The sequence below is a fragment of the Neurospora tetrasperma genome, assembly GCF_000213175.1.
Source record: "Neurospora tetrasperma FGSC 2508 unplaced genomic scaffold NEUTE1scaffold_1, whole genome shotgun sequence".
Lineage (NCBI taxonomy): Eukaryota > Fungi > Ascomycota > Sordariomycetes > Sordariales > Sordariaceae > Neurospora > Neurospora tetrasperma.
In genome coordinates, this window is record NW_009799099.1 from 2,914,116 (window position 1) to 2,937,119 (window position 23,004).

Here is a 23,004-nt window from a genome sequence, read left to right on the forward strand (position 1 = left end):
GGCAAATATTCCATTTAAGGAGCGCAAAGTGAAATCAGAGATGATGGCAACATCCATCTTATATCTGATACTCGAGACACCTCGAGAGACCGGCGGACTTCAACCGGTTGAACTGGGTTCAAGTTGTTTCCATTGAGGATGAGGAAACTGAAATCACTCCGCAATTAACGTGATGGAGTCGCCCGCGGTGACTTTGCGGCATCTTGCACGCCGAAAGTGTGCAGAAGCCGCACAGTGTCGGGAGTGCCTCATCCCCGATCCTCTATCAAATGACCCAGTCTTTGAACTACCCGATATGGGAGAGCCTTCCAAAACTGGAGTCGTGACAAATTCACACCGAATGTCGCAATCGCCATTCCTCCCCCTCAGATCTCGTTGTGCCCACCCTAGTTCGACACACGGTTACACACGCCTTTCCAAAGCTTCGGTTTCTGCAGTGCTTAGTTTCCCCAAATTTACCCATATAAAGCCTTTCCCCTCCCTTTTGTATATATATATCTATATCGCTCTCTTGGACCTCCACCTCGCGCAATCTCTATGTCCTTCATCTTCCGCCGCTTCTTCTCCAGCACCACATCAACCATGTCCGACGCCGCTACTCAGAAGGCTAAGCAGCTGATCAACGACAACGCTGTCGGTATGTGACAACTCTACGTTCAACTGTTTCCCGCGTTCCCCTGCGCACTGGCATATGATGTCGCGCGAAGCCATCAGCTACATCGGCACGGGCCGCTACACGTGCGAATTTTGTGCGCGAGTCCGACGGTCTGGTGCATGCACCGCTCGCTCTAGAACCCTTATCGTGTATCTCTTGCGGAGGCTCGCTATTTCGATCTTCGCTCTCGCCTGTATCAATGAACTTGGAAACTGGCTTTCGCTCTTCCATGCAGTTAATTGCAGATAATCTGTTGCGAGTCGCGTGCGGCAACCCATTGCTAACGATTCATCGTCGCAAACAGTTGTTTTCAGCAAGTCCTATTGCCCCTACTGCTCCAACACCAAGCAAATCCTCGACGGCCTCAATGCCAAGTACGCTACCTACGAGCTCAACCAGGAAAGCGATGGCTCCGATGTCCAGGACGCTCTTCTCAAGTTGACCGGCCAGCGCACTGTCCCGAACATCTTCATTGGCAAGCAGCACATTGGCGGTAACTCCGATCTCGAGGCTGTTGTCAAGAACGGCAAGAACGGCAAGAAGATCCAAGAGCTCCTCCAAGAGGCGGGCGCTCTGTAAGTCGCTCTCCGCAAGACACGTTAGAAACAACCTCGGTGTTCTCGAAGGACACAACTGTCTGGGTTGAAAGAAACCTCTACAGGGAGAACCGTCGGCAAAGGGGAAAAGCGCTCGAGAGGCTCAAATGGTGGGAGACATCACGAGAGCCCCGTGGTGTGCGTGGCGCCATGGGCCTCTACTTCTGCTAGTAGTTTTTGTAAATGCGGGATGGGATACCCAGGGATCTATGAAAGGGTGGCTATTCGTCTGAAGCGGTTTTGCGAAAATAAAGGCATTGGAATACCCCAACATCATGGTCATACGTGTGCGCAAAGCTTGGAATCGTGATCATCGATATGAGTGCAAAAACGCGCCTGATGCATTTCTGCTTACATCCAACCCAATCCTGGGCTAAGAAGGCTTGTAAATCTCCCCAATCGATGGGCTTCTTACTATTCGTATTGTCTATACCACCTGAGCCGCGATGGTTCCAACCGGCCTCTCCACAAACTCCATGATGCCCTCAACTATGCTCTTTCTCGCCGGCTCGCTGGCAACCTTCTTACCAGCCAAGTAGTTCAGCCACAGAGCACGTGAGACACGCTCGTCATCAACGGTGCCAACCAACTGTCTCCCTGCCGGCCTCCCTTCCTTCTTGTTGCCGCCATCGTCATACACAACGCTCAACTTACCCTCTCCGTCGCGGATTAACAGAAGTTCTTGCTTTGCCGGAACCTTTCCGCGGTTGAAAATCTGCCTGAAGTCTTTCATCGCCTCGCCAAATTGCTCGTCCCCAACCTTACCAGCCCTGGCCTGGATAGCACGCACGAAGCCATCCCTCAAGTGGTGGAAGTCGGTGTCGCGCACGGGAATCACACGGAAGACGGACCGCGCAGGGATTCCGTTCGCCAGCAGGCCGTCCCAGATTTCTTCACCCTTGGCGGGGTCAAGCAGATCGGTGCGCAGCTGGTCGCGCTCGCCGGCTACGAGCGTTGTGGCAATCGGGTTGACCTTCTTGGTCAGCGCCGACTGCAGCGAGGCCACGTCGGCGGTGGCGACGTAGTAACCCACCACGTAGACCTGGATGCCGATGAAGGTGACGGTGCGCAGACCGAAGCCCACGAGGGTGTACTCGGTCTGGTCGGGGCCGGTGATTGTCGGGGCCAAGCCCGAGGCGGAGGGGCCGGGGGCGATGGCCCCCTCAAAGCTACCGAGCTCGAGCGTACGCGGGAAAGTTGGGACGGTGCTGTTGCCGGTTGGTACGAGTTCGTGGCCTTTTTCGTCGCGCATGACTACTTTGCGCTCGGCGGCGTTGGTGCCGGCGAGAGGGTCGGTCGAAGGCAGGCTGGAGTCGGCGTGGACGGGTTTCTTGAGCTCGAGCTTGATGAGGTAGCCGACGTAGATCATGGAGCTGACGCTACAGAAAAGCCCCGTCCAGAGGAAGGCGCGGCGGTTGCGGGCATACTTGAGTTGTTGCTCCGAGAGCTTGTTGACGTCGAGGCGGTTGAGGTGCTCATTGGGTTGGCTTCGCGGAGGGCTCAGGAAGGTTCGGCGCGAAGCTGGAGTTCGTGTTGCGGCTTTGGCCGCGGATCCAAAGGACCTGGGCAGTTGCTTGAAGGTCGACTGGCGAAGCATGACTGTCGTGGACTGTTGCAAGCTTTAGAGCTGTTCTGTGCAATTAAAGATCAGTTGAGTAACTTGACTGGTTAACCTCATGTCCAAGCTTTGCACATCGATCTTGTGCAATTCCTGAAGACCTTGTCCTAGTCGCTTGGGTCTAGAAGCTTTGAGGTTGGTGATACTGACTCTAGCTCCGTAACCAGAAGACGAGATTGACATGGCTTTGCTAGGTAGCTTGAGCTTCGCAGTGGCCAGCGGTGGGCACTCTATTCGAGTTCAGAGGCTTAACAGTAAATCTCTGGATCGCCTCGAGTTGTCGGTAAAAGTGGCCGCAGTTGTTACTCATTGTTAAGAGCACTAGCAATTCGATGAACCAAATCGGTATCGCAGGATGATAATGAATGCAACCTCTGAGCATCCCGTCGTCAAAAGTGAAGTTGCCGATGGCCTTCCTGACTGCCCTACAAACCACAAGAATCCCACTGTTCCATTAAAAGTATTCTGCGTGCTGCTTGTACACTACTGTACATGGTAAGCTGCCTCGACCGATATCGACCATCTAAGATACCCCCCACCCCCGCGGCGCGATTCCGATGATGCATATTATTTAGTGTATTTATTATGACCGGCGGGAGTGGTCCTCGAGGTTCCAGGGAAGTGGATTCGGATGCAAAAACCATACTATGCCCTGGTGGTGAATGGTCATCGAAGGAATACTATGTACTCGTCAGGAGCAAGCCTCCGCTTCCATGCTCCTTGCCTGTGCTTTTGCCTTTCCATCAGGACTATTTACCTGCTCTTGATGGCCGATTTGCAGACAAGTCTTCCCAGTCTCCTCCGAGTTCAGCTTCATGGTCCATGTATAGGTTATAGTGTCTATCTCCCCCCTCTTCCCTGAGAAAAAAGGAAGAATTGGAGAATAAAGGTGCAATTAAATCAATAGCAAAGAAATAAGAACAATATATACCAAAAAAAACAAGTTTCTCCTTCCATCTCTTCCCTTTTCTCCTCTTTTGCTCCCATCATCAGTCCTTTTGACAATACCCCCCCTATCTGAGGTATGAGGTCGCCCTCCCATTGGTGATACGGTTCGGACATCCTAAGGTGGGACGAGCTGAAGTGACAAAACCAGGCTCTCCAGGGTCCGTCGCGGGGTTATGGAGAGTAGTCTAATGTAGAGAGAGGTAGGTATGCGAACAAAGCGCAGGCCTTACCATGAACTGACCCCAAGTTCTAAAGTATCGGCAGAGGGTCGAGATTCGCACATCATTTACACTATTGAATATCGGCTGGCCAGCGACCGTCGGGCTCTAAGCGCCATGCAGAGCGTCATGGGCGAATAACCGTTGCACATCTGATCAGTCTCGTTCTCGAGCGACCTTAATACAACCTCAATGTGCAGCATGGTTTTGGGAAGGCTCTGCTACTGTCGGGCTCATTATCTTCCCTTGCGTTTTGAAGCCTAAACAAAGATGTCGAAATGGCAGTTGGCACGCTCAGTCTCGACTCCAAACGACAATCCTAGAGATATCTACCTAGTAATGCCACTATCCCGACCCTGTTTTTCCGATGTTGACAAACGACATCCAAACTCCAGACTCTAGGCCGAAAATTGCTGGGTCTCGGATGGGACGGACAATCGCTCGCTAGCTGAACCTTGCTGGCCACCGTATAGCCATCGCCCTATGATGATTAGAGGAGGAAATTGGCTTGCCTTTGCTGACACTATCCGAATTGTCCACTCCTCCTAGTACCTGTTGTGATGGTTTATGTCACAGAGTTGCACCAGCTGATGGCTCTCGAGATCTGTGTTGTTGCATCAACAAGAGGGGTCTACACACATTGTATGTCATGAGGCTGCAGGACAGTCACCAGACTTTGTCAAGTCCGGACCTGGAAACTCTGGAGTTTTGGAGTCTCCCGTATGTCTCGATGTGTCGGTGCGCAGTGATCACGACTAGTGTTTGCCTGCTTTCCTACCGTCACGGCTCTTCCCAACCTAGCCAATAGCATGGGAATGATAATTCGTGGGATACTACTACGGGCACTAGCTGTATGAGAGCAAATGGAGACATGCATGGAAACTCCCGTCGAGAACGTGGATGCAAAGGGACAATGACTACATACAGTACAGGTACCTATACAGCCGCCGACGGACAGCCCGCTGCGTCTACACCACGCTAGATAGCGACAGGACTGGCGTGTAACGGGACCTCCACTGCCCATCCCCTGAATACCTAGGTAGGTAGTACATAACTGCTACAATGGCGTAACCTGCATGGCATCTGGCTCTCGATATCGGGCAGTAGCGGCCCGCCATACTTGCCTACCAACTGGCGATCAAACGGGGCCAGCCATAATTCGTAGTCTAGAGATATGTTAGGAATTTCCAAGAAAGAACAGGGCGCGATCAAATCCTCCAGGAAGAATACGAACCTCAGCAAGACGAGCTGGATCGGAGGTTTACGCCCGACCGTTGAGAGCGGCAGTGACCCGAGAGCGTGACCGGGAAATGGATGCTAGGTGCCTGCTTCAGTGCCGCTCACTGACGCTGCAGCTTTTCCCCACTCGTCCTGTTGCCCTGTCTCGCCTTGTGCCAGCCAGGTTTCGCCCATTCCCTTTCCATCCGCATTTAAGCACTCCGTCCAAACCTACGTACTAGGTAGGTAGGTACCTCTAGTGAAGGCCCTGCACAGTCAGTGCAGCTACCAGTGCCGCTGTCGGTTTCCCGCTACCAACAATAAACCCCGGGCATCTTCTCTTGCTCAACCGGGCATCCTCTTCAAGCAAGCGAGCCCCATTAACCTTGCAACACAAATCGCCATCATCGACAATTCTTCGTCCTTTCCCCCGACAACAACTTTCCATTCTTTGTACAAGTATACAATAAATATCTAGCACGCTTGAAAGACAAGAGGCGCCAGTGCTACCAACCCGTCGGCACCCTATCTCGGCGGCTTCTTGACCAACTTGAACCGAACCTCCACCCTTCGCTCACGCCGCCCCGACTTCCCTCCCGTCTTTCTGAGGACCATCTCGTCACTCCTAGTCTTCCACCGTCTACCTGCCAATAAGCAGAGGCTCCCTTGACCTGGCATTTGATCAACCTGCAGCCTTGGTCCCCCTAGCACCTTCAACCCACCCCGACGAGCAATCAACCGATCCTCGCGCTTACTTAGTCATCCATCGCCTTGCCTCTTGTCGCGCTCCTCCCGACAACTTGCTCGACGACTCTACACATCTCTCTTCGCTTGCCACCAGACTGGCACGACTTTTATCATGAGGCTACGTGCTTCTCTCGACATAATCGCCGACGACCGGAGAACACCGATGGCCCACGGGGACGCGGCTCCCGAAGCCCACTCGGAGGCCGCCCAACAGCAGGCTCAAGACGATTCACGATCAACTTCGTCGTCGAGCACCCCTCCGCCCGTCGACAATGAAGAATCCGACTTCTTTCTCGCTGCGAACGACTCCCAGTCGTCGCTAGGCGTTCCCAACATCGAGAACATGCAAGTCGCCGATGAGGAATGCCGTGTAGCGCCTATTAATCGCTTGCCCAACGAACTACTCATTGCCATCTTCGTCAAACTCACAACCTCCTCAGATATTCTCCATGTCATGCTGACGTGCAAGTCATGGGCTCGGAATGCAGTGGAAATTCTGTGGCACCGTCCAGCTTGCTCATCCTGGGAACGACACACGATCATCTGCCAAACTCTCAGTGCGCCACGACCGTACTTCGCCTACCGACATTTCATTAGGCGTCTCAATTTGTCAGCCCTCGCTCCCGAACTCAACGATGGCAGTGTCGAGTCTTTGGAGATGTGCAGTCGTGTCGAGCGACTGACCATGACTGGTTGTAAACGCATCACGGATGCTGGTCTCCTCAAATTGCTACGGAACAACACTGGCCTCCTGGCTCTCGACATTTCTGGCATGGAAGACATCACGGAAAATTCTATCAACGCTGTGGCGGAAAAGTGCTCTAGACTACAGGGCCTCAATATCTCCAACTGCACTAAGATCTCAGTCGCGAGTCTGGTGCAGCTGGCGCAGAGCTGCAGATTTATCAAGAGGGTAAGTTCTTTCCACTACATCGCCCAGTGAACGGGGTAGCTTTGCCTTTGGTGGTGAGAATCTGGGTATGAAAGCAAACGCTGACGTCTTTTGTCCATGCAGTTGAAATTGAACGAGTGTGCTCAGGTGACTGACGAGGCCGTCATCGCATTTGCTGAGAATTGCCCCAACATCCTCGAGATCGATCTTCACCAATGCCGCCTAATTGGGAACGATCCGGTTACGGCGCTCATGTCTAAAGGCAAAGCTCTTCGAGAGCTCCGCCTTGCGAGTTGCGATTTGATTGACGACTCTGCATTCCTTTCCTTACCTCCAAACAAGACCTACGAGCAACTCCGAATCCTAGACCTGACGTCTTGCTCCAGACTGACGGACCGAGCTGTTGAGAAGATCATTGATGTAGCTCCTCGCCTGCGCAACCTCGTGCTCGCGAAGTGTCGTAACATCACAGATGCGGCTGTGTTCGCTATCGCCAGGCTGGGCAAGAATCTGCACTATGTCCATCTGGGCCATTGCGGAAACATCACAGATGAAGCTGTCAAACGTCTGGTTCAATGTTGTAACCGGATTCGATACATCGACCTTGGTTGCTGCGTTCATTTGACAGATGACTCTGTCGTGAGACTTGCTACTTTGCCCAAGCTTAAGCGCATTGGTTTGGTCAAATGTTCAAATATCACAGATGAGAGTGTCTACGCTCTTGCTAGGGCGAATCAACGCCGGCCTCGCAGAGATGCTGACGGTAATCTTGTTCCCGGGGACTGTTACAACAATATGCACCACAGCAGCCTTGAGAGGGTTCATTTGAGCTATTGCACCAACCTGACATTGAGGGTAAGTGAAATCGTGAATTATCCACCTCGGTTGTGATCCTAACATTGTCCCTTAGAGTGTCCTAAGACTTCTGAACGCATGCCCTCGTCTCACTCACCTGAGTGTTACGGGTGTCCAAGCGTTCCTGCGGGAGGATTTGGAGAGTTTCTGCCGTGAGGCACCAGCTGGTATGCTGATAATCCCTCCCAAGCGATTCACCATAAAGTTCAAGGGCTAACGAAACCTACAGAGTTCACCGAACATCAGAGAGCTGTTTTCTGCGTCTTTTCCGGCCAGGGGGTGACGAATCTTCGGCGCTACCTCAACAGCGAGCACAATCTGACAGAGATCGCTCGTGGTGCAAGACCAATCGACGAAGGAGTGCCGAACCGAGCCGGCCCCGTTTTCCCAGGAACAGCAGTCAACCCCATGCAGGTCACTCCACCTGGTCACCATGGCGCAGCAGCTGCGTTCATTGACGATGGCGAGCCTGATGCGGTAGACGACGATGATGGCTTGGAAGATGGGAGCGAGATGGTAATTGACACGCAGCCAATGCTGCATAATCACCATGCGGTTATGGGCGGTACTGCGTTCCCTATACAGGGCGTGGCATCCACAGAACAGCTGCTGCCGCCGCCACCACCTGCGATACAGCCACAGCAGCACCTCGTTACGAACCCCTTCCACTTTGTTCCTGGCCAGCCATTTGCCATACCACCTCATGGCCTTCAGTTTTATGAGGCGGTGCGGGCGACAGAATCCGGTGCCGTTTCTGGGACCCCTACGCATGTTCCGTTAGTTGGTCAAGCGACGGGGCTGGAATCAACAATCGCTGAAGGCAGCCATCATTCAGGAGTTGCCAGGCACTCACCAGGCACAGCAACATCTCAAAACCCAGATGCATCGCAGGCCCTCCCCCCAAACCCGATGGGAAATATCGAGCTGGCGATACTCACAGGCAACCGAAATTCTGATGTGAGTGGCAGTGGAGGGGCGTCCGTATAGCGCGCGTTGCGGTTTTACTTTGAGCAATAATGCCACGGCTTCTTGCTAGTTCGCAATGGATGAGTGGGAGTGGATGGAAATACGGTTTTACTTCTGGTGGTTCGTGGGATACATAAAAATTTGACTGGAATACTTCGCAGGCTGTAGCGGGGCGTTTCAATGACTTTATGATTATCGCTGTGTGCTCATCGAAGATGCCGAGTGGCTCGTCTTCTTATACCGGGAGTTGCGGCTTTTCGAAGACCTAAGAGGTTACCCATTACATTAGGCTAGAAGATTGTTATTTATGCCTTTGCCTTCATCCGTATCTGCTTTTATTTCGACTTTGATATTTCTTCAATTGGCCTCCGGTACGCGATGAGCACCAATGGGGGGTCATCCACCAACGATAGAAGAACGTGTGCGACAGCGCGCAACAGGATGGCTCGTGCAGGACAAATTTGATGACAATCGAGTTCAGATTTTGACTCTGCACCCGGCGAAAGGCTGGGCGGCTTTCAGCTAAGAAACCATGAGAAAAATGGGTTGATCAGATACCACAAATACTACAGAACTGTATAGACTTCATAGGCGCTGTCGTAGAGCATTTGATACAATAGATTTCGTTGATTTGCGTGCTACTTTGGCTGAGCTTGGTGTTGTTCTGGGCGGTGGACTCGGGTGTCATCGATCTTGTCCGGGGCAAGGATGTGTACGACAAGAAACGGATACAGAAGAGAGGAATAAATGGAGGTCTGATATATATTTTAACCCCTGGTTCCTGGAGCGTTGAAGACCAAGGGAAGCGTACCCGGGACTGACAGGCGATGTGGATACTGACATCAACTAGCTCAAAACTCTGAAGATCTAGACGCTCTCAGACTCTACTCAAAATAGCCAATGACGATAACCCTTTTGCAGCACTTGCGGGGATCGAGGGAGCAATCAAGGAAATGCGCGATGTCATGAAATCGAATATACCCATGGATTTTTCACATGCATTGCAGGAAGCAGAATCCGGGGTTTGACTCTGGGGAAGATCGGCCTGGAGAGTCAATGGAGAAGAGGCTTAGGAAGGTTACTTTTAAGGCGAGCTGGACATCATCATATGATTGATACCTACATAGTCCGATTATCTACCTAGGCATCTCGTGCCGACTTCCGAGGGTTCAGATATCCTGTGAAGGTTGGAGCGTTGTCTCGTTGTCGGCAAAGTCACATCACATCGAAACGTTAGATCTCATTGCGGCAACGGACTGAACTCCGGCAGATAACCTGGGTCGGCATACCTATGTGCAGCTCTAGAAACACTGTAATCATGTTGATGTTGGTATCTTGGTATAAAGCTGAGCTGTCATCCTTCAAGAGCATATCCGAAGCAGAGCTTACTGAAAGGCACGGGAACTCTAACGGTTGCTGAGAAGGACCAGAGCAGAGGGAATCGGATATTCAATTAACCGAGCACTGACAAAAGATAAGTCAGAATACCCCATGCCATCAATAGAAATCTCGCAGTGGACATCGCAGATCTTGCATTAACAAGTGGATCTAATATGCACATGGGTCAGGGGACATGTCCGGGTTTGGAAGCCAACAAGAAGAAAAAAAAAACGCAAAGAGAGCGAGAGAGAAAAAAAAAGACAAAAAGAGAATTTCCCCTCGACCGGAATCGAGCCGGTGACCTTTCGGTATACAATCTAGACAATTACAGCCGAACGTGATATCCAACTACACCACAAGGGGTTTTGATTATTGAAAAGTTTTCTGCAAAGCAGAGTTTTTGAGGCTGGTCTGAGTTCAGTACAGCTTCAACCCAAGCTCTTGAAAGCAGTTTCGGGACAAAAAAAAACAAAATTGAGCACCATTTCTACTTTATTGTCATTCGTAGCTTGGAAGAAAGTCGCATGTCTGTACTCTAAGAATTTCAACACTTGGATTGGAAGCAATGCTAGTCGGTATGTGTCCACCTGCTGCATGTGTTTATATAGGTATCTGCTGAACAGCATCGACGTCGCGGGTTGCGAAGAGAACTTTCCCTTGACCAGAGCTGTATCATGATTCTATGAATGCCAAAACCCACCTAAAAACTCACAACCCAAGGGACCTTGGCGCAGTTGGCTAGCGCGCAGGTCTCATACCCCTGTATGATCTGGTTCAAAAATCAGAGTAATCCTGAGGTCGGGAGTTCGAGCCTCCCAGGTCCCATTTATTTTGCCAAATTTCTGGCCCTCGTTTTGTTTTTGGTCTTTTTCTTAATTGAGCCTGTCCCGCCTTGTTTTCTCCAACAACCAACAGGGCAACGATGTCCGTCCCCCTTCTTTTCCCGTTTCCTGATGGAGCGCCGTCCTCTGAACATCACCCAGTCGGTTCATAATGCAGCGCGCTTTCAGCAGTACTTCGAATAAGAGAGAGTCGCTACCGAACACAAGGCGCACAACAAGATGGCCATTCTCTTGGAAAACAGGACTCCTTTTGTGGACCTCCAGGCGTTGGTTGGCACAGCAACGGCGAAGGACGCTTGATTGCCGCCGCACTATCGCGGCCTGTTCCGACATCCAGCGAACGGTGTTAGGATATTGCGAGCTCAGAAGATTTCCCAGAGCATCGTAATGATTCCGAGACATCCATTGAAACCATGCCCTTGCTTGCGCAGAAACGGTCCACAGACATGCTTCTCTGCCAAACCCCCCCCCCCCCCCCCCCCCCTCTTGACGCGCGTTGTCATAACTGTGCATCAGTACAAAAGTCCCAGAATACTCACAATTGCAATTTGGCCGTACCGTCCGGATATCATAAAGCCCCGCCGGCTGATGTCAAATCCAGGGCGGTAACTGGACCCATGCATCCAAGGGGAAAGCGGCTCGCTGGCATGTCAGAACGTCGGACTTAACAGCCTGCAAGATACCAGGAAGATCGAACGCCGGTGTCTCCAAAGATGTCGCCTTGGAAGTGGGAGTCGACTGGCCGCAGGATGAGAGATGTGGATTGATCCGGCTTTGCCTCTAGGTTTCACGTCTTGTCCCTCGCCGATCCTTTTGCTGCATTTACTGTGTTGAATAGGTAGACACCGACCAGCCCAAAATGTTCGCCAAAAAGAACCTCACAACCACCCGCCACAGCCGGTTTCAGGCCGATGAACGCATCAAAGCCATCTCCTTCTTCTTCTTCTTCTTCTTCTTCTTCTTCTTCATCACTCTCTCCTACTAACAATCTGGCTACGATTCCGCAGTTATTGTCGGCTTCCAGTCCATGCGCGGCATCCTCAAAATCTATGGCCATGTTGACTCGCACACATCCCTTCGGATTTGGCATCAGCACCAACGTCCAGCCTCTGATCCAGTCCCTCGTCAACAATGGGGAGTTTCGTGTCTGCTTCTTCCCATTTACTTTCTGGGTTCGAGGACCTCGTGTTGGCTTAGTTGATGGATTGGCTGCGCGCTCGCCTTTTTTGTCCGTCTCGATCATGATCGGGGTCAAGAAATCCCGGGGGTCCTGTATGTAGGGCACTTGTTGCGGGGCATGTCGAATGATGGCTTTCTGGTGCCGTATAACATCATATTTGTGAGCAAGTCAGCGCCGACTCAGTTGAGAGGACCAAAGCTCGGGATAATAACAATCTTGCAGACCTCGCTGGAGGGGCTGTTTAGGATCTTGGTTGATGAAATTATACGAATGGGAGGGAAAATTCTGCGTCGTGGGGAATCAGACACCGGGGGATTTCGCCTAGATGGCGGACTCGAAGTTGGCGGGTGTGGAAGGGTGCGAGAAAACGGCGAGATGGGTGTGAAATAAGAGCTTCGCGGCGGTGGCGAAGGATGTGGCTACTAACGAGGCGATTGTGTATTCGAAAGAGACGTGCTGTGATATCGGTGAGTTTTGGTGTCCATTCCCTTTTCTTTCCGCTTCTACCCAGATGAGCTTATACATACTGGAAAGTGAGCGATGGTAGTCCTTCACAAGTACTTCCTCACCATGTTCGATATGTCCATTGGCGAGCTATGGGATCTTGACGCCTTCAGTGGGGCGTGCAAGAGGACAGGGAAGTATAGATTTTTGTTGGCCTCAGCGCCGCTCAACCATCCGAGTCTTGTTACTTCTTCTCCCAATGCTACCGCGGTAATTTGAGCACTTGGACGGACGTGCTGGAGGGTAAAGAAAGGAATGACCAGAGCGGTTTGTAACAGCCAAGTTCCAACGATGGTATCAGCCGATAACATGAAGGCCTGCCACGTAAACTTCGACCAGACCTAAAACTGCAACTGGTATCTCAAGTTTGATTCCCATGCTTTCTTTCTGGAGAGACTCACCCATATCCCACCTATAATAAGCCTTCCACAGCAACGTCCCTCTCACATATCGCCCCCCTCGTCTTTTTCTGCCTCGATTTCTCACTCCTTTGCCTCTCTTGGCTTCTGCCCAAAAGGCAAATACTTGGTATGACTTCCCACCACAACCACCTCCCCCTTCTCCCCCTTCTCCCACCCATCCACTCTTTTCCTAATCTCCAATCCCGTAAACCCCAACTTCCTCCCGCGCCTACTAACCCACGCCTCCACCTCCAACGTGTCTCCCTCCCTAGCCGTCGAACAATAACTCAAATGCATATCTGTGCTCACGCCCGTCGTCATCTGTCTGTCCTGCTCCCCTTCCCCCACTTTGAGTTCATCGCCAGCAATGCTGGCAGCAATAGCCATCCCACCCGCCCAATCGCACAACGTCCCGCTGACGGCACCGTGCAGGATGCGCTTGCTGTTGAGGTGGATTGGTTTCAAAGTCAAGTGGGCGAGGATCCGGCCAGTGGGGTGGGAGACGGCGGCTACGAGGACGATGTCGGACAGAAGAAGGTTGTAGATGGCGGAGTTGGGACGGATGGAGTCCCACACGCGTTGGACGTGGGCGAGCGCGAGGGCGGATGAGGTGGTGGGGGTGAGGGGTAGGAGAATGGATGTTGAGAGGGAAGGAGTGAAGGAGAGGGTTTCTTTTTCGAGGGAAATTGAGGGTTGTTGTGAGTCGCTTGATGATTTTGTTGTTTGGTCTTGGACTTCGGCTTGTGTTTGTGATGCGGGCGGGATGTCCCCGCCGGCGATGGTGGAGGTATCGGCCATTGTGAATTGGGCTTTGATTAGGTGATGATTTGGCTTGAGCCTTGAATTGCTGATATACTTGGATTGAAGTCCTTTTGGTTGTTCGAAAGTTGTTTGGGATTGAATGATGTGGTGCAGTTCTGAACGCGTTGGGGGCGCGGCCCAACTGGAGGTAACATCGGACCTTTGCGGGGATGTGGTCTAAAACGCTCCGTCTCGGGCCGGCCTGCAGCCGTTAGAGTACCGACTTACTAAAGTTTAGTACCGTGCTTGGCAGTGCTCTTTCCACTGTTCCCTTTTCACTTCTGAGGACGGATAAGTAAATGAAGCAGACAACAGCAAATGCTACAACATCATTCATCAAGTGGAGACAAGAGGTTATCAGGCAGCTGATGTTGCTCGGGCGATAAATGAAGCGATGTCGTTCAAGGTTTTTTTAGTCTTCTCCCAGATGTCTCACATTCTATCCTATAACTAAAGTACAAGTCTTCAAAACCTTCTAGACTTCTTACTTTCCATATTTCCCAACGTTCACCAGACTGTGTTGCTCATAGTCTACACTCTCTGAATTTGACCCAAGTCCTGACCCCCACTAATCTTCCTCAGCTCCGCGCCATAAGTAGTGCTTTCGCTGCCCTTAGCCGAAGAGGTCGTAATCAAATCATCATCAGAAGCCTTGGATGAGTATGGGACGGATATTATGGACAGCGTGGTCGGGAATGACATCGTCATGGTTTCTGATCCAGTGATCGCGGCAGTTGAACCAACTCCGTCAGGGATGTCAGACGACATCTGGCTGGCCAACGAAGTAGAAGCTGCCGAGGTCTCTAAAGAGGGGGCGGGAAGAGTGAAGCTATATCCGCTGTCGTATGATGATGACAATGCTGGGGCGGAGTCTGAGGAGCCTTGGCTGGTGGATGGTGAAATCGAAGTAAAGGAGGGTGCGGGAATACCGGTCAACCACGAAGAGGTAACTGTGGGTGAAGCCGTATCTGTAACTGAGAACGATGACAGAGATACCGTGGGAGTTGACGTGTCGCTAGCAGGTAGAGAAGTGGCTGATAAAGCTGATGTGCTGTCGTCGTTAAACCAGTAAGACGTGCTACTGCTGGGAAGGCTAGTTGAAGGAATCCCTTCGCTTGATGAAGGCAACACGCTGGCTGAGGATAACAGAATGGAGCTGGAGATTGTTGGAGTTGTAGTAGATTCTGAAGTCTCTGGGGTCGTGGAAGACTCAGTTACAGAGCCGGTTGATTGTGTGCCGGTCGAGGGCAATGGGATCGAGCTGGAAGTATTTGAAGCCGTCGTAGACTCCGAACTCCCTGGTGTTGTAGAATGTACAGTTACAGAGTATCGTGTGCTGGTCAAATACTTGGTTGTCGCGATCTCACTCGTGACATCGCCAGATGTTATACTGCTATCAAGTGATGACGAGGAAGTGGCTTCATAGCTCGTAGTAGGCTGATAAGACCCCTCACTTTCGGTGTAGCTCACCGGGGCACCATCAGCAACCGACGGGGCAACAGAGTTGGTAGTGGTGAAATGAGCATCTGCTGCGCTTGTGTCGAATTCTGGAACACTAGCAGAAGAGACGGTACCGGGCGTAATAGTCACAGTAACATGGCCCGTGGATGTCAGAATCACGACCGAGGTGGAAGGAGAGTCTACGTCTTTGCCACTAACGGTAGTTTCCAGTTCATCCGGGATGTCCACAGTAGCGGTGACTTCTTGGGTCACTGTAATGGTCGTCTCAATTGTGGAGGTCCTGGTGATGCCTATGGTCGCGCCTGTGATGTGTGTCATTCCTGACGTAGAATCAACATCGGCTATCGTATTGGTAGAAACGGAGCTGATCGAACCATACTCCGGTAACTTGGAAGATGATACCACGCTGTTTTCGCTGCTGGTGCTCGAGGAAGCTGTCACTTCCGAAGATGAACCTAAAGTAGACAATGTCTCGGCAGGCTTCGAAGAAAGGCTAAAAAGACTGGTCGGGATGGGAAGACGGGTACTCAGAGTCAAAGTTTCACTGAATGATGAGCTACTGCTGGGTAGGCCTGTAGAGCTGCTGATGGTTAGCACAGCGGTCGAGCCTGTTCCGGGAATATTTTCCGATGAAATCGATGTGCCAGCATAGGCTGTTGAGTTTCCAAACATTGGGGAGCCAGTCTGGGTAGTAGACACAGCTGGTGGGAAGGCAGTGCCACTACTTGAAGGAACAGGAGGAGAAGATGAGGAGAGTGGAAGGTTGCTAGAAGTGTACGCGGCCGATGTAGCACTGGATGTGGCATTGGAGCCCGGTTGGCTGGAACCTGTAAACGTTGAGAATTCAGTTGGTGTGCTGTTGCTCAAGGAAAAAGCTGGCAGAATTACATGACAATCCGGGGATGCTGCTCAAGGAGCTCGGACAGCCAGAGTATACGGTGACAGTTGATGGGAAAATCGGCGTGCCTCCTGTATTCGCGGAGATGGTGATAGTTGTGTAGGTATAGTCCACCAAGGTAACGGGGACTGTTACGGTTTGGGTTGTCGTGCACGTTTCTCCATTATTCTGACCATACCCTTGACGGCGTCCAAAACCGTTGGGCATGCCATCGACAGCGGTGTAGCTGCCTTTCATATTAGTTTCTTGAAGTTCTGAGGTCTCTGACGGGGAAGCACGTACCCTATGCCTAGCAGAGCAAGATGAACAAATTTAGGCATCGTGGCTACAGCTCACCCTGGGGGCCAGGAGAGCAGGAATGAAAAACAGATGTGGTAGTACCTGCGGAAACAATGTTTATGGAAGGTGAATTCTCGCATGATGGTATGAGCTTTAAATATCTTTAAGCCTTTCGTATGTCCACCTTGGGTCAACGACAGAAACTCCCAGATATTCTTTGTCAGGTATTTCACTCCTGTCTTCCCGTGAAATTGTACCATTGATTGACTCGCTCAGCATCCGGCTGCCGGCATCAGAAGGACAGCATATGAGCCCCTGGTCATAGTCTTTCGCCCCGACCGCAGTACATGCAGTACCGGGAAGACAACATATCTTGAGGGAAACACATGCGGCTTTCCGAACCCGTCATCTGTTTTGTATTGCCTTGGACAGAAGGAACCCTTTCGGGGTGCCGGTTAACCGTGTAATCTTGCTTCTAGTTGCAATGTTGCTAGGTGAACCACCGAAAGACTTTTACTCACCCTTTACACGGGCCCTTAACCGGAGTGAAGCGCGTGGCCAGGAACAGCAGGGCAATGACCAAACCCCAACATCAAATAGGAAGTTATTATGAACCAAGTTCCCGGCTTGTCGTCTGTGTATATGAATGGGCCTGCCACAAAAGTCGTTGGATTGTCACGGAAACATTGAACAATACGGGACTGTGTGATTGTAGGTTACTCCGGATGAGCACCCGCTTCATCCCGTCGGATGCCATGAAAGAACGACTGTTGAATTCTGGATTGTGCCAGGTGGCAGTGTGTTGTCTGGTGAAATATTGGCAATTGTGTCTCATTTCCATCCAGGAAACCTCAGGCCAGTGCTACCGTTCTCGGATGCTATGATACGTTTTGATGGGATGGGACGAATATGTCTCATACGCACGAGGTGTTGCTGTCCTGTTCCTGAATCACAGCCGTGATGCTTGTTGATTTATGGAACCGAGGACAATATATAGCAGTAGTTGATGGAAGGAAGCAGCAAAGTGAATAGAATGATGCTGTCTCGGTCCTTCGGAGTAAAAGTTAGGAGCTCACCCCCTGGTTAGTCAGTAAAGCTTCAGGTTCCTGCAGCTCATGCTACGTAGCTTGCCGTTGTGCAGGTAACGCAAGTCTGCAGTCCCGATCAGATGCGTTTTGCGGAGCGGGAAGGAAAACAGTCAGGTCTCCTTGACATCCTGGGAGTTTCTCGTGGGGTCCATTCCTGTCCAAAAGATCTTGCATACTGGGGCGTTCGCCACAGTGGAAGTCGGCAGATGACATGTTTGGGGGGCCGATGACATATAACGGGATGGGCAGGACATAGAAATCCGTAAAACGGCAACATAGATTAGCAAGCACCAGAAACTTCCAGCTATCTGCTATCGTACCTATGTAAGCTCTCCCTGGACGGTGAGTATGCTTGGCATCCCTGTTGCTCAAGTCTTCAAAGAGGTGGCGGGTGGTTGTAGGACACAGACAAGACGGAGCCGCGGGGTAGATGTGCAACAAGACAGAGTTCTGGAAGTTCGGGACCGTACTCAAAAGGAAAGCTAAGACATGGACGTCAAGCCCATGCGGAGTGAATAGGTATTGGACGAGCGATGGCGGGGGAAAACAAGTGAGTGTATGAGTGAGGGTAAGAAACAATTTGTATTCATCAGACGTTGGTTAACGCGAGGAAAATACTCGTCCGGGTTAGAAACGCCTTAGAGGGGGGTAAGAACTGGGTGTTTCTAGCCTTGACGAGTAACCGCGATAGATCCCTCAAGCTGACCATAACCACAGTCATAGCAAAGCCTTGAGGTCCGCAAAAGCGTCCTCACGACTACCCCGGAAGCGCTCCTCGGCTGTCTTCCAGTTGATCACCTTCCAGATATTCTCGACATACGCAGCCTTTCCGTTTAGGTACTGCAAAAAGAGGGGTAAGCTGTGTCAGTCATGGTGATCTGGATGGCTTGACCGGCAAGAGACTGCAAGGGGTAACGAGACAGAAACAAAAACAACCATACCTGGAGGTAGTACGCATGCTCCCACATGTCCACCCCGAACACAGGAACCTCACCGCCCACGACGGGATCCTGATCCTTGGTAGTAATGATACGCAGCCTTCCCTTCTCAGCAGTAGACTCCTTAACGAGCCAACCCCAGCCACTGCCCTGGATGCCCAAGAGCGCAGCAGAGAAGGCCTTCTTGAACTCGTCAAAGCTACCCCACGTCTTCTCAATTTCGGCCGCCAGCGAAGAAGCCGCCTCCGGGTAGTTGGTCTCGGGGGTCTCAGCGGGGGCCAGGTTCTTCCAGAAGAGCGAGTGATTGATGTGGCCGCCGCCGTTGAACTTGATGGCGGGCTGCTGGGCGATCTGGGCGGGGATATCGCTAGAGGCGATGGCGGCGACGTGAACTTTCAAGGCGTTGTTGAGATTGGTCACGTAAGTCTGATGGTGCTTGCTGTGGTGAAGCTCCATGATCTGGGCTGAGATGTAGGGCTCCAGAGCCTGGGGTTCCTGGTGTTAGACATGGCAGTGTCTCTATTCATTCTTGGCTCGCCGTCTGCTGCATTCGGCGCAGAATGACGATTTCACGGTGTACAGCAGTTCAGCTTACATTGTAGGCATATGGTAGCTGCGGAAGGGTATAAGTCGCGAGGCCGGCCATGGTGGTTGCGTTGCCTGTCATGGACTGGAGAGGAGCTTGCGAGGCGAGAAGGTTTTGCCAAATGCTTCCTAGATTGACCATCGTGTCCGATTTTTTAACCCAGCGCCTGCCTTTTGTGTCTGATCCTACAAGATGAACAGTGCGATGGGCCGAATAGACCAATGTCACAAATGGTTGACCGTGACGGAGTGGGCGGCCGTCAAGGTGCTCACGCAAGAATTGCGTCAATGGGTGCAAGTGGAAGGTGAAAGGAGGAGTGGACTCGGTCGTTGATTCCACTTGTCGCCTTTTCAATGCCTCCTATGATTGGTCATCTTGTCACTCTTGCCAAGAAAGGTGTGCCCCTGGAGCTGTGACGCCCCTGCCACGCCTGCGTTACAGAGGGCGTTGTAGCGGTCACAAAGAGCCCGTCAAGTTCCAGATTCGCGCGCAAACGTGCTCAATTGCCCGCGGATCTTGTGCCCGCCAGCCTCTCAAATCTTCTCGTCAAGACGTCAACGGGCCGTCGGAAGAACCTCTTTACAGTTGGCAAGCTGAGATTCGCAACACTGAGAGGAAAAGCGGCAGTTTGAGCTCGTTTGCGTCATCCACGTCGTGAGAAGGTTTCCAGAACGAACTCATATCCACCAGGTCTCTTAAGGCGCTTAGGTTGGTATGGACCCACTGCCGCACTACACCTCGCACGTGGTTATGCTTGACCTCAACGTCTCTTACAAGCACATCTCAGCTGTTGTTTTGAGGACTTGAATGGGCATGGAGGTTACGAGGGATCGTCTTCGGTGATGGTTGGTTCGGAAACGATGGTTGTAGTTGTAGTGGAGAGGACCTTGATGGCCTTGATAGGGGATTGAGGTCTGGTGGTTGATATCTACAAATATCCATCAAGGTTCTCAACCCATAGAAGACAAATCAGCATGCCGATTTGAACACGCCAATACCTATTGAACCGTTACTTAGCCTCACCAACATCTATTTCCCGACTTGATCACTGAGACCAACCCATTTCACTCGAAGGCGACCGACCATATCTCCACTCAGGACCCAAATCATCAAGAGCCAACCGCCACAACCACTCCCTTTCAGACTCCCACGCAACATGTGCGGCCCCGACACCCCATCTTCAACACCTCGCATCGGCGCCAGAGTCGACTTCTTTTCCTCCCCATCCTCCTCCAGAGACCGTCATCTCCTAGGCAACCTCCTCTTCCTCAACCCATCCACCCCCAATAGCCAAGAGGCCACCCATTTTTCGTTCATCAGCCCATCAACATCACCATCAACATCAACAACACCGTCGACATTGCTTAGTAGGGCTTCAATGGTGGGAGGAGGAGACTCTTCAGACGCTTCAAATTCTGAACTCGATGATCACGTGATTGTGTTCATACAGTAAGTTTTTCTTGCTCCCACTTCTCCAGGAAAAGGGAAAAAGTCATGTTGCTGATACAGTGATTAGTCAAATCGGCGATATGACCAAGTCCGTTCATGAATGTGGGCTGCTAACGCAATTCACCCTGAACGAGAAAGCCTGTCAGATGTGTGCTTTGAATGAGAATCTCTCGATCAGCGTTGGCCAGGACGGCATCATCGGGAGGAGGGTGTCGATGATGAGGGGAGGGGTGGTGCTTGGGGACGGAATTGTAGGGTATAATTGTTGATTCATGAGCGTTATATGAATATGGGACTTGGGTGGCGCTTTGGGATGGGAATCTGGATTAAGAGCCTTAGTATTTTGGGAGTTTGATGGGGGAGTTGGCTGGTTAGATTTCTTATCGTACCTTGTTGATGCATTAGTTTGGCGTTGCTCGAAGTTCAAGTTGTTCTGACGTAGAAGACAAGGCATTGAATTACAAGAGCGGAAAACCACATAGCTAAAGGAAGATGTGAACACAAACGTAGAATTTCCCACCCACAGATGGTTGAAACATCATAACCCGAGATCTAGACCAACGAAAATATCCATCCCTAACGCCAAATGCAAATGCCGTGCCGTGCCATGTCGCGTCATATCGTGTTATATGCCAATCACATACCCAAAACCCAACTTTGTCGCTCATCCATGGAAGTCTGAGAATCCTGAAAATCAACCATCACCCACCAATCGTCTAAGCCTGAGTCTCGTCCCAATCCGACCACCGCCTCACGACCTCATCAATATCTGCCACCGCCGCCCTCGTGTTATCCACCTCAAACCACTCTTTATGCTCCTTCCCGCACGACGCGCACTTGCCGCGGTCCATAACCCTCAGCCCGCGCCCTTGCAGCTCGATATGGATGAGCCTTTCGACCTTGTGGCTGTGTGGCATCTTGCGCATCACGTCGCTGGTGCTAGACGACGACACATAGGGGTAGTATCTGATCAACGAAATGTTGTATCCGCACTGGCGCTGCCACTCGTTCAACCGTCGCTGCACATTGTTGGCGCGGCCGATCTTGAGAAGGATCTTCTTATTCTTCTTCTCGCTGCCGCCCCTGCCGCGACTGCGGGGCTCATCATCGTAAGAAGTGGCGTACCGATCCAGCGCGTCGCTGGCCGCCCGCCCGCGCGAGGTCGATCGCGATCGGGGGTTGGTGGTGAGCAAGGCCTTGGCGGCCTCGTGGGGCGGTGTCGCGGGGTCGGTTTCGGGCGTGAGCCAGAAGATGTAAATGTAGCCAGCCTCGTCGCCCGAGGAGAAGCCCTTGGCGAGTTCCTTCATCAACAAGGAGGCTGTCTCGGGGGAGGCGGTGTGCGGGATCAGGGACATAAATTGCGCCGTCTGGGAAACGTTGGAGCCAGCTGGGGGTTGTTGGTTTGACGAGCCCGGTCGCGGGGAGACACCTGATGTGGGAGCCAGGTGAGAGGGTCGCGAGGATCCATCGTGCTGTACGGGCTTGGGCTGTGGCCGTGGCGGCGGATCTTGTTCCTCGAGCTCGAAATCTAGGGGAACACTGAAGCAGCAGCACCAAAGCGACGAGCTCTTCTTTTGCTGCGCCGGTCGTGGAGGTCGTTGGTGTTGAGCAGATGGCCGCACTTGGGCCGAATTGGTCTTGATTAAGCCCAAACGCTCGGCCAAGGTGTCGATACTGGAGCGCTCCTCGGCGATGGCGGCATGGGCTGGCCGGCCGGACCCCGGAGCCGACTGGGCAGCAGCCAGGCGAGCCTGGTCCTTATGCTGGTGACAGTAGAGACGTTCATCGCTCGGGTCGCTAACCTTGATTTTTCCACCTTGGGGCAGAGTATTGGGGCGTCTACAGGGCCGGCCGGCAGACGTGATTCCGCGACATGTTGTTGATGGGTTTTTGGAGTCGGCTCTGCCGAGCCTGGCCTCGGGGGTGTTTGTGAAGATGGGCATGGTGGTCGGTTAAGCACAGCCCGCAGCGTTGTTCGTTAGCCAGGATCAAGGATCGAGTCTCGTGAACAAAGGAATTGTTTCTGTGTCTGTCCTTTCGAGATAAGATCGGGGTCGAGGGATAAGACAGATTATGATGAAGATATTGATGAAGAGGGAAGGGCAGAGAGAAGGACGAGAGGAATGAATATGAACCTTCTTGTGACCCCATCCCCAGCCCCCATACGAAAAGACCCTTGCAACAGCGCCCAGCTTGATCCATCGCGACCCGCATTGTTGGCAGTGAAGAGACTGGGGGCTGGCGGTTATTCGCTAGAGGCCATGTAAAGTTTGCAGGCGGTTGATGGAGCACCGCCTCGACAGCATGTGTCCAGTCCAGGGCAGCACCTCACTGGCGAGACGGGACGGGGCAAGGTTTAGGTAGGGTCCACACCTATTCATCACCAAGCAGGAGTGACCCAGTTGGGTTACAAGCTAAGAGGCCTCACCTTCCCCGTTACTGGATTCTCCAGCGATCTCCCCAGCAAAATCCAGGCACCGAAAC

General features: G+C 52.0%; 10 protein-coding genes across 10 annotated transcripts; 3 read left to right on the forward strand and 7 right to left on the reverse strand.

The window, feature by feature from the left end:
* Positions 1-421: 421 nt before the first annotated feature.
* Positions 422-1,534, forward strand: NEUTE1DRAFT_93791 (uncharacterized protein; the record flags this gene model as incomplete). Its single annotated transcript, XM_009849742.1, has 2 exons — positions 422-637; positions 960-1,534. 2 exons carry the CDS (start codon positions 583-585, stop codon positions 1,232-1,234), a joined length of 330 nt encoding a protein of 109 aa, XP_009848044.1.
* Positions 1,535-1,571: 37 nt separating this feature from the next.
* Positions 1,572-3,052, reverse strand: NEUTE1DRAFT_127643 (uncharacterized protein; the record flags this gene model as incomplete). Its single annotated transcript, XM_009849743.1, has 2 exons — positions 1,572-2,860; positions 2,912-3,052. The coding sequence occupies 2 exons, from the start codon at positions 3,050-3,052 to the stop codon at positions 1,679-1,681; spliced, it is 1,323 nt and encodes a 440-aa protein (XP_009848045.1).
* Positions 3,053-5,509: 2,457 nt separating this feature from the next.
* Positions 5,510-5,931, reverse strand: NEUTE1DRAFT_98019 (uncharacterized protein; the record flags this gene model as incomplete). The annotated part of the gene is made up of 2 exons (XM_009849744.1): positions 5,510-5,669; positions 5,804-5,931. The coding sequence occupies 2 exons, from the start codon at positions 5,929-5,931 to the stop codon at positions 5,510-5,512; spliced, it is 288 nt and encodes a 95-aa protein (XP_009848046.1).
* Positions 5,932-6,163: 232 nt separating this feature from the next.
* On the forward strand, positions 6,164-8,734 carry NEUTE1DRAFT_98020 (uncharacterized protein; the record flags this gene model as incomplete). Its single annotated transcript, XM_009849745.1, has 4 exons — positions 6,164-6,913; positions 7,016-7,747; positions 7,803-7,914; positions 7,977-8,734. The coding sequence occupies 4 exons, from the start codon at positions 6,164-6,166 to the stop codon at positions 8,732-8,734; spliced, it is 2,352 nt and encodes a 783-aa protein (XP_009848047.1).
* A 2,792-nt stretch (positions 8,735-11,526) lies between these two features.
* On the reverse strand, positions 11,527-11,992 carry NEUTE1DRAFT_134855 (uncharacterized protein; the record flags this gene model as incomplete). The annotated part of the gene is made up of 2 exons (XM_009849746.1): positions 11,527-11,673; positions 11,762-11,992. 2 exons carry the CDS (start codon positions 11,990-11,992, stop codon positions 11,527-11,529), a joined length of 378 nt encoding a protein of 125 aa, XP_009848048.1.
* A 956-nt stretch (positions 11,993-12,948) lies between these two features.
* Positions 12,949-13,883, reverse strand: NEUTE1DRAFT_57720 (uncharacterized protein; the record flags this gene model as incomplete). The annotated part of the gene is made up of 1 exon (XM_009849010.1): positions 12,949-13,883. One exon carries the CDS (start codon positions 13,816-13,818, stop codon positions 13,102-13,104), a length of 717 nt encoding a protein of 238 aa, XP_009847312.1.
* A 469-nt stretch (positions 13,884-14,352) lies between these two features.
* On the reverse strand, positions 14,353-16,500 carry NEUTE1DRAFT_119978 (uncharacterized protein; the record flags this gene model as incomplete). The annotated part of the gene is made up of 3 exons (XM_009849747.1): positions 14,353-16,109; positions 16,171-16,406; positions 16,463-16,500. The coding sequence occupies 3 exons, from the start codon at positions 16,498-16,500 to the stop codon at positions 14,353-14,355; spliced, it is 2,031 nt and encodes a 676-aa protein (XP_009848049.1).
* A 1,586-nt stretch (positions 16,501-18,086) lies between these two features.
* NEUTE1DRAFT_115907 (manganese superoxide dismutase precursor) lies at positions 18,087-19,324 on the reverse strand (the record flags this gene model as incomplete). The annotated part of the gene is made up of 3 exons (XM_009849748.1): positions 18,087-18,387; positions 18,489-18,971; positions 19,081-19,324. The coding sequence occupies 3 exons, from the start codon at positions 19,210-19,212 to the stop codon at positions 18,265-18,267; spliced, it is 738 nt and encodes a 245-aa protein (XP_009848050.1).
* Positions 19,325-19,985: 661 nt separating this feature from the next.
* NEUTE1DRAFT_57728 (uncharacterized protein) lies at positions 19,986-20,985 on the forward strand (the record flags this gene model as incomplete). The annotated part of the gene is made up of 2 exons (XM_009849011.1): positions 19,986-20,520; positions 20,588-20,985. The coding sequence occupies 2 exons, from the start codon at positions 20,228-20,230 to the stop codon at positions 20,787-20,789; spliced, it is 495 nt and encodes a 164-aa protein (XP_009847313.1).
* On the reverse strand, positions 20,955-22,595 carry NEUTE1DRAFT_127649 (uncharacterized protein; the record flags this gene model as incomplete). The annotated part of the gene is made up of 1 exon (XM_009849749.1): positions 20,955-22,595. One exon carries the CDS (start codon positions 22,461-22,463, stop codon positions 21,237-21,239), a length of 1,227 nt encoding a protein of 408 aa, XP_009848051.1.
* Positions 22,596-23,004: the final 409 nt, after the last annotated feature.